The 10,089-nt window shown below is 45.1% G+C and overlaps 1 protein-coding gene across 1 annotated transcript in view; it reads left to right on the plus strand.

The window, feature by feature from the left end:
- The window catches only part of GPR143 (G protein-coupled receptor 143), a 54,391-nt gene that overhangs the window by 36,315 nt on the left and 7,987 nt on the right, over positions 1 to 10,089 (plus strand). The window contains exons 9-10 of the mRNA XM_011966843.1: positions 1,743 to 1,860; positions 3,554 to 3,797. Of these exons, the coding sequence (XP_011822233.1) occupies positions 1,743 to 1,860; positions 3,554 to 3,797 (362 nt within the window). The remainder of the gene's footprint in view (positions 1 to 1,742; positions 1,861 to 3,553; positions 3,798 to 10,089) is intronic.

The raw sequence follows: 10,089 nt of genomic DNA on the forward strand, positions 1-10,089 counted from the left end.
TCTTTAGGGCTCAAGTGATCTTCTCACCTCAGCCTCCCAAGTAGTCTCACTCTGTCACCCAGGCTGGAGTGCAATGGCACAATCTCAGCTCACTGCAACCTCCACCTCTCAGGTTCAAGTGATTCTCCTGCCTCAGCCTCCCGAGTAGCTGGGATTACAGGTGTATGCCACCACACCCAGCTAATTGTTGTATTTTTAGTAGAGTTGAGGTTTCACCACGTTGGCTAGGCTGGTCTCAAACTCCTGACCTCAAGTGATCCACTTGCCTCGGCTTCCCAAAGTGTTGGGATTACAGGCGTGAGCCACCACACTCAGCTGGTCATGCTTTATAAACTCACCCATTTGCCTCACTCCTGACACCAGAATTCCTGTACCTGACAGAGGGGCAAGGACACGTCTTTGGTCAAGAAGGTTGGAGAACGGCCTGAGCAGTTTGTCTCTCCTCATTTTTCCCCACCACTGGTATCCTGTCCAAACCTTTCAGGTGGATACTTTGAAAATAGACCTGTAACCAATGCAAAAACAAACAAACAAACAAACAAACAAACAAACAAAACTGGAATCAGAACATGCTGCACTGTGGTGAATCAGTACCTTGCAGGACAGGGCAAGTACTTGTGATGTTAAAAATTCACCTGTGCTGGTCGTGGTAGCTCACGCTTTAGTAGTTGGAGGCAGGAGTATTCCTTGAGGTCAGGAGTTCAAAACCATCGTGGGCAATTTAGTGAGACCTCCCACTCAACAATAACAACAATTAGCCAGGAATGGTGGCACATGCCTATAGTCCCAGCTACTTGAGAGGCTGAGGCAAGAGGATCACTTGAGCCTAGGAGTTCTAGGTTACAGTGAGCTATGATCATGCCACTGCTCTCCAGCCTGTGTGACAAAGCAAGACCTTGTCTCTAAAAAATAATAGTAATAATAATTCATCTGATATGAGCTTTGTTTGGACACCTTTCTTGGAGATGTATAAATCATCTCCTACTAAAAATACACTCAGTTCAACATTTCATATTTCACTGAGCCACCTAAAATAACATTGAAAAATGCTAAAATAAGTCAAGAAAAAATTGTTTTGATCTCCATCAAAACTGTATGTTGTTCTTCAAAGAATGAATTCTGAGTTATTTGATACAGTGCTAGAACCTTACACCATGATGTGGTGTTGAGTGTTACCCTTGGAAGGATTTGCTGATCTGTGCTTTAGACTGAGAAAACAAATTTATTTTTTAAATTAAATTCTTAGTGTGCCGGTTCCTCTTAGTTTCATTTCTTTCTTTTTCTTTTTGAGACAGGGTCTCACTTTGTCCCCCAGGCTGGAGTGCAGTGGCACATTCATAACTCACCGCAGGCTTGATTTCCTGAGCTCAAGTGATCTTCCCGGGGCTCAAGTGATCCTCCCACCCCAGCCTCCCAAGTAGCTGGGACTACAGGTGTGCACCACCACACCTGGTTAATTTTATTTTTTATTTTTTGTAGGGACGAGTTTCACTATGTTGCCCAGGCTGGTGTCGGACTCCTGGGCTCAAGCAATCCTCCTGCTTCAGCCTCCCAACGTGCTGGGATTACAGGAGGGGGCCATTGCACCTGGCCCTCTTAGTTTCTTACTGCAGAAGTGACCATGTCTGTACCGAGAGTTAGTACTTTTAGGTCTTGGTAGAAATTCTTCTCTGACTCCCCAGCATTTAAAAACGAGTTTCATTGCATGTTCTCTTTACTTGTTGCCATTTTCTTTCTAATAGTTGGTTGTCGAATATCATCAATGAAAGCCTTTTATTCTATCTTGAGATGCAAACAGATATCAATGGAGGTTCTTTGAAACCTGTCAGAACTGCAGCCAAGACCACATGGTTTATTATGGTAGGTCAATCTGTATTGTATTTTCATTAGTGAATTATTTAATTAATGTATTTGTTTTAGAGACAAGGTCTCACTCTGTCACCCAGACTGGAAAGCAGTGGCACGACCATAGCTCACTGCAGCCTCAAACTCCTGGGCTCAAACAATCCTCCGTCTCAGCCTCCTGAGTAACTGGGACTACAGGTGTATACCACCACCCTGGGCAATGTAGGGAGACCCCATCTCTTTTTTTAATTATCTAGATTTAACATTTTCTGTTTGAAAAAAAAATCAGAAGAAAAAGAAGCAGTCAGAAGTACAATATATTGTATTTAAATACAGAATGAGTTAAATAGGCTCCTGGCCTTAGTGTGCTAGCTGGCTGCTTTGTTTGTTGTTGGGATCCTTATTAAATGCTTCAACTCTGGTCAATCAGTTTGGCGCAGTGTATCAAAGCTCCTGGCAGTCTCTCAATATCAGAGCGTGGATCTTGAAGGAATGTTTCAGACCATGAAAAAGCCACACAGATGGATATATTCCTGGTAGCATTATCCTTCATAATTGTAAAGCATTATAGGCAACCCAGATTTCAAAAAAAGATAGACAGACAGACAGAAAGAAAGAAAGAAAGAAAGAAAGAAAGAAAGAAAGAAAGAAAGAAAAAGAAAGAGAAAGAAAGAAAGAAAGAAAGAAAGAAAAATGGTTAAGTAAATTATGGTCTTTCATCTTGATGGAATATTACTCAGATGTTAAAAATGATGATTATGAAATCTCTGGTATTAACTGGGAAATCAAATATATACAATTATACCAATTACAACTAAAGAAAAACATGTTTATCTTTTTTCAATGAGGAAACAATGAAAAAAAAAGAAATAGAAAAAAATACACGTATTGGATGGACATACATGAAGAGAATGATGGGGTAGAAGTCCCATGGGCAGGCTGCCCCAGTGCTGTCATTCTCTCACCTTTATAAGAAGAAATGCACACGTGTTGTTGGCAGGGAGGTGCATATTGTGCTACACAGAATCCATATTTATATTGTTTTTGAAATGGGGAAAGGCTCATTCACAAAGACTTTCAAATGGAACCAGCACTGGCCCTTCCATCACTGCGTGTGGTTTGGAGCTTGGCTGGGTTCCTCTGGTGAACTTTATGTGTCCTCAGCACACACGAGTGGAGGGATGTTTCCCAGACTCCGTCTGAGCCTCAGGAACCTTTATTACATCAAGTGCTCCGTTGGCAGCACAGGGTGGCAAACTGGGGAGAACAGAGGCCCCCAGGCTGCGGGAGGAGCTGGTTGTTCAGTCCCTGTGCTACAGCGCTCCCTCTCCCCTTCTCCCACTGCCGCCCTCTTCTCCTCCCCCACCCTCCCCTCCCACTTTCTCCTTCTCCTGCCTTCCCTCCTCTCTCTCATCCTCTGTCCCCTCTCTTCCCTTCTCTACTCCAGCTCCTCCCCGCCCTCTCCTCTCCCCACCCCCCTCTACTTTCAGGCACCCTCGAAGGTACAGCACCTACTGTGGCCAATCTTCATCTTGCCCCAAACCAACCCACCAACCAGTCAACCAGCCACCAGCCAACCCATGGTCACTTCCAAGCGAGCCCAGCCCTGTGGGCATCCTGAGGGGAGTGTGTCACTCTGTGACAGCCCAGGGCTCTGACTCCTGCTACACTGCACTGACTGCCCTGTGTCTTTCTGTCCTCTCTCCAGGGAATCCTGAATCCAGCCCAGGGATTTCTCTTGTCTTTGGCCTTCTATGGCTGGACAGGATGTAGCCTGGGTTTTCAGTCTCCCAGGAAGGAGATCCAGTGGGAATCACTGACCACCTCGGCTGCTGATGGGGCTCACCCATCCCCGCTGGACTCCCGGGTGCCCCAGGAAAACCCTGCTTCCAAGAAGGTGTCTCGAGTGGGTGGGCAGACTTCTGATGAAGCCCTGAGCATGCTGTCTGAAGGTAATGCCCTGTTTGCCACAGCAGGTAGACTTTGGGGTCCCAGGGCTCCCCTTGGAAAGCCTTAGAGGATTCTTTGTCCCAGGCGCTGCCCTGTGCATGGTGCGGTGTTTAGCAGCACCCCTCATGTGAACTCACTAGCTGCCAGTTGCACTCGCCCAATTGTGACAACCAAAACTCTTTCCAGACATTGACATGTCTCTTGGGGGACCACAGTGGCCCCCAGTTCACAACCAGTGTCTCAGAATAATTAGGCTTGGATCTAAAAATGTGATTTTTTTCCAGATGTTGTCTGAGCTAAATGCACACAAACACAAAACCAAAGACAAATACCACACAATCCCGTCATGCGGTGTACCAAAATAATGTTGAAATTTGGAGTAAGAAAAATAATATGTAGAAAGATGTTTGGAAATGGCTTAAGGAGTTCCATTTTCTTTTCCATTCCTACTATTCAAATACATTGAAGGGAGGGCAAGGCGGGTGGATCACTTGAGGTCAGGAGTTAGAGACAAGCTTGACCAACATGGTGAAACCCTATCTCTACTAAAAATACAAAAATAGCCTGGTGTGGTGGCTCATACCTGTAATCCCAGCACTTTGAGAGGCCAAAGTGGGCGGATCACCTCAGGTCAGAAATTCGAGACCAGCCTGACCAACATGGTGAAACCCCATCTCCACTAAAAATACAAAATTAGCCGGTGTGGTGGCACACGCTGTAATCACAGCTACTTGGGAGGCTGAGGCAGGAGAATCACTTGAACCTGGGAGGAGGAGGTTGCAGTGAGCTGAGATCGTGCCATTGCACTCAAGCTGGGGCAACAAGAGTGAAACCTCGTCTAAAAAAACAAAACAAAAACAAAACCAAACAAATACACTGAAGGAAGGTTCACTTTCAGGTGACAAACTTGGTTTACTTTGAAGGCCAAAAAATATGGTGATGAACTAACTGATGAATTGATTCCATGATACAATATTGTCTGGTTGAAATTGGGAGTCACGAAGAGAAAGAGATGGTTCTGGCTGAAGCTAAAAGGCACACAGAGAGGATGTATTTACAGACTTTCCATCTGGTACAAACAGTTCACGAAGCATGAGGAACCCACCAGCTGGATCTGCTGTTAGTCTGTAGAGTTACTGATACCATCTGGGGAATGAAGCCAAAAATGTTATCTTGAATTGTTTGGCTTTGTATTCCCATCCTGGTGTTTCAAAGTGGCCGAGCAGATATTTGACAGTCAAATAAAACACTGGAAATAACAGTAAAAGTCCCCTGCACCCCACCCCAATCACCACCGCCAAACAAAATCCATCAGCATTTCCTTACCTCCACTCCCTCCAGCAAGCTGTTGCCTAGATCTGCCGCTCAAAGGTTGGATGTTTTCACACAGAGGTTTTAGCAAAAGCAAATAAAGATCCAATAGAAAAATAAGCAGGGCAGCCATTCCTGGAGGCTGCTGTCTGTGAGGGCTCCCTGCTTTTGTTTTTGTTTTTTGAGACAGGGTCTCCCTCTGTTACCCAGGCTAGAGCACAGTGGAAGGAACACGGCTTACTGCAGCCTCCACCTCCTGGGCTTAAGCAATCCTCCCACCCGAGCCTCCTGAGTAGCTGGGACTACAGGTGCACACCACCATGCCTATTTTATTTTATTTTTTAGTTTTTGGAGACATGAGGTCCCATTATGTTGCCCAGACTAGTCTCAAGTGGTCCTCCTGCATCAGCCTCCCAAAGTGCTGGGATAATAGGCTTGAGCTACTGCACCTGGCCCCTTGGCTTTTTAAACAATTTGAGATATAATTCACATACCACAAAGTTCACCCCTTTAAATGGCACATTTCAGTGGTTGTGCACACGTCACCACTATCTAAGTCAGAACATGTTCATCATTGCAGAAAGAAACCCTGTGTCCCCAAGGAGTCATTTCCCATCTCTTCTCCCCAGCCCCTGGCAACCATGAATCTCCTTTCTGTCTCTATGGTTTTGCTGTTCTGGATCTTACATAGAAAGGGCGTTGTGTAATATTTGTCCTGTTGTGTCTGGTTTCTTTTACTTCGGATACTGTTTTCTAGATTCACCCATGTTGTAGCAGGTGTCAGAACTTCATTCTTTTTATGGATTGATAATATTTCATTGTATGGATACACCTATTCTTTGATTTATTTATTTACTTACTTATTTATGAGACAGGGTCTCACTCTGTTGTCCAGGCTGAAGTGCAGTGGAACGAACATGGCTCACTGCAGCCTTGATCTCCTGGGCTCAAGCAATCTTTCCACCTCAGCCTCCTGAGTAGTTAGGACCACAGGCAGGTGCCACCATATCCTGCTAATTTTCTTTGGCTTTATGTGTGTGTTTTTTAAAAATTTATTTTGTAGAGTTGAGGTCTCCCTATGTTGCCCAGGTTGGTCTTAAACTCCTGTAAATGATCCTCCCACCTTGGCCTCCCAAAGTGCTATGATTATAGGCCTCAGCCACTGCACCTGGCCCATTCTAATTCTGTTAATAACAACTTATGACTGCCCAAAACTCTACCAGGCTGTGTACTAGGAGCTGAGTGGGGTGGAGATACTGGAGATGTGTAAACCTGGCCCTCAAGGATCTCACAGTCTACTGGAGAAAATTAAAATATTTTAAAAAATCATTCTATTCTAATAATAGAACAATCAATGAAAATAGCAATTGGAGAAAACATTGGAGGAAAAGGAAAGAACAAAAGGAAAGCCTTTTGAGAAAAACGAGAAATACAATCAGTATTTTTTTATTGTGGGAAGAATTCCTGTAAAAATGGCAGCTGCCGATTTAGAACTCCAAGTGACATATTGTTAGGTAACATCTGTCAGGCTTTTTGAGGACAGAGCTTGAAGCACAGACTGAGTTTTCAAAATTAACAACAAACGTCTGCAAAAGTATAAAGTGGCCTGGCCTGGTAGTATGAACCTGTATTCCCAGCTACTCAGGAGGCTGAGGAAGGAGGATCATTTGAGGCCAGGAGTTGGAGTCCAGACTGGGCAACATAGTGAGACCCCATCTCTTAAAAAAAAAAGTATAAAGTGGTGGTGGTACTGAGGTGGTGGTTAGGGTCATAAGTTTGCATCTAGTCACCCTTCGAATATCTTAAAATTGCCCATAACATGCAGTCATCACCATTTTGTATGGTAACCCTATGTAGGAATTTGCATACATTAATCTAAAAAGAATTAAAAAGGCTTTTATTCAGAAATTAAAATTAATTTGCTGCCTAGGACACCTCACATTTTTTAATATTTCCACATCTGGCTTTTGGCTCTCATCACCATTGTATTGTTTGGGGACAGTTTTAGGATCCCTTCTAAATCTTTCCTGGTGGGTATGTCTCTGGGGCCACTTACCTGTCACCCCAGAATGTGCTTCCCTTCTGCCAGTGGCGGGGGAAACGCAGGTGTCATTCAGATTTTCCTACCAGAGCTTTACCAGCTTGCAGGCAGCAGGATCCCTGGGACTATGTAAATCCTCACCTACTCACCCTGCCATACCTCCCCAGCCCATCACTAAGTAGAGGTGAATTTGGGTAAGTTAAGTGTGCATCAAATACTACTTCTGTGCATAAAGTCAAGGAAAACCCCTTACCAGAGCCGCTTTCCTATTGGCTACACCTGATCATTACTATGGCCGATACAGAAAAAAGTTAGCCATGGGCTTCTCCCTATGTAGACCATGGAGATAAAGTTCAACTTGTTCATCATACCCTTCAGACCCTACTGCTTTTGGTTTCACTACAAGACCAGTAGGCTGGCATTGAGCTTTATTAAGTATCTGATATGGTGTCTGGAACTTACTAAGTACTTCACACAAGTTAACTGAATTTCGTCTTAAGCAAATATTCAACACCATTTTAGCCGGGATAGGTGAGTGTTCCTGAGACGTGTAATTTGTGAAACTCACAAGTAAGTAAGCACAATACTATTTTTTATTTTTAAAAACCTGTGAAGAGTTAAAGGAACACAGGCAATGCAGGACTACGTTGGTTTTGGAACACTGGTGAGTTCCTGGAGCAGGTGATGTGCGGGCCGGGTCTTACATGATAGAACAGCACGGGCAAAGAGGAGACAGAAAATTCAGATGAGGAAGACGCGGTGTTGAGTTAGCACAGGAAGTCTACGTCTTGTTTGGGGACGACTGTGGCTCAGCGTGGTATGGAGGTCTTGCGGGAAGCTGGAGAAGTGGTGAAGGGTTTATAAAGATTCTGCTAAGGCATTTGGGCTTTATCCGGTGGCCAGTGAAAGGCCAGTTAAGGTTTTTAAGTGGAGAGACACTGCAGTTTGCTTGTAGGACCAGCCCAGTGCCTGGGCGTGGGAGAAAACACGTAATGCATCGTGTTTTGTGATTGTGGCAGCAGTTTCCATTGAGGGGATCTGTGTCTCCGCTTAGGAAGGCGGAGAGCTGCTGGATGGAGCTGGGTTCCACACCCCGTCACCATTGTGCCTTGTTGCTGAACACTCTCTGCTCATCAAGTCGAGGTGTTTGGATCTGGGAGAATCCTGAAGAGAGTCATTATTAGGGGAGGATTGTGCACCTGAACAGCTTTTGACTCCCTAGATGTGCAGGCACCCAGCTCCTGGACCTGCGCTGGCTCTCAGGAGACCCAGCCCCTTGGTACCTCCTGGTTTCCCTCCAGGGAGCGAGCCAGGGGGGCATGGCCTGGCAGGAGGGGTGGGGCCTGGGTGGAGCTTATAGGGTCTGGCTGGGACTGTGTTTTGGGGTGGGGCCTGGTGAGAGGGAAGGGGCAGAGTCTGGCAGGAGGGATGTGGCTACTAAGGGCAGGGCATTTCTGGTGGGAGCAAGAGTATAGATCTTTCCTGGAAGACGGGTGTGCTAGTACACAAACTTGCAAGATTTAGGGATCATCCTGGGGAGAAGCCCAGGCCGGTGAGGCTGAGGCTTAGGGCTTGTTGGGAGTGGAGGGGTCGTGGTTAGGATAGAACACAGGTGCTATGTTCCCACACAGGTGGGGCGAGGCCCATTCAGAGCCCAGGAACATGGCCAGAAAGGAGCATAGCTGTCTCTCCCACAATGCCTTTTATCTCCCCAATTCCATACCACACCCACCCCGCCATTCTTGGTTTGACCCTCAATCCTCCCTACTCTCCCACAATTCTGTTTCTCTCATAATTCCCTGTCTCTCCCACAATTCCGTGTATCTCCCTGTATTTTCCCCAATTCTGTATTTCTCCCAGAGTTCCATGGCTCTCCCATAATTTGGCATTCTTTCCCACAGTCACCTGTCTGTCTCACAATTCTTTTTTCTCTCATAATTCCCTATTTCTCTCACAACAACATTCCCCTAACAATTGTTTTCTCCCACAATTCTCCATTCTATTTTTTCTTGAAAATCTGTTTTCTTCTATAACCTATTTTCTTTTTCTTTTTTTTTTTTTTTTCTGAGACGGAGTTTTGCTCTTGTTGCCCAGACTGGAGTGCAATGGCGTGATCTCAGCTTACCACAACCTCCGCCTCCTGGGTTCAAATGATTCTCCTGCCTCAGCCTCCTGAGTAGCTGGGATTACAGGCACCTACCATCACGCCCAGCTAATTTTTGTATTTTTAGTAGAGATGGGGTTTCACCATGTTGGCCAGGCTGGTCTGGAACTCCTGACTTTGTGATCTGCCCACCTCGGCCTCCCAAAGTTTTGGAATTACAGGCGTGAGCCACCACGTCAGGCCTCTTCTATAATCTATTTTCTACCACAATCTGTCTCTCCTACAGTTCTTCGTTCTCCACTCTAATTTGTTCTCTCCCACAAGTATCCATTCTCTACCACAATTCCGGCCTGTCCCTCAATTCCTCCTCTTTCCCATAATTCTCCATTCTTCCCAATAATCTTTTTTTTTCCCACAGTTCTCTTTCTCACAATACCTTGAGTCCCCCACAATCCTAATCTTTCCCACAATTCCTCGTTTCTCCCACAATCCCTTTTTACAATTTTTCATAATGCCGTGAATCTCCCATAATACCTGGAATCTCCCACAAGCCTTGTCTTTCCCACAATTCTGTGTTTCTCCCATGGTACCTTGAGTCTCCCACAACCCCCATCTTTCCCATGATTTTTCTCCCACAATACAGCTTCACAATTTTCCATAATGCCTTGTGTTTCCCGCAATACCTTGTGTCTCCCACAATCCTTGTCTTTCTCCAGCAATTTCCTGTTTCTCCCACTGTACCATATTTCTCTAACAATTTATTCTTTCCCACATGTCTCTTCTTTCTCTCAGAATTTGCCATTCTTTTTTTTTTTTTTTTTTTTTTTTTTTTTTTTTT

This window comes from Mandrillus leucophaeus, unplaced genomic scaffold (assembly GCF_000951045.1).
Source record: "Mandrillus leucophaeus isolate KB7577 unplaced genomic scaffold, Mleu.le_1.0 Scaffold777, whole genome shotgun sequence".
In the NCBI taxonomy this organism is placed as follows: domain Eukaryota; kingdom Metazoa; phylum Chordata; class Mammalia; order Primates; family Cercopithecidae; genus Mandrillus; species Mandrillus leucophaeus.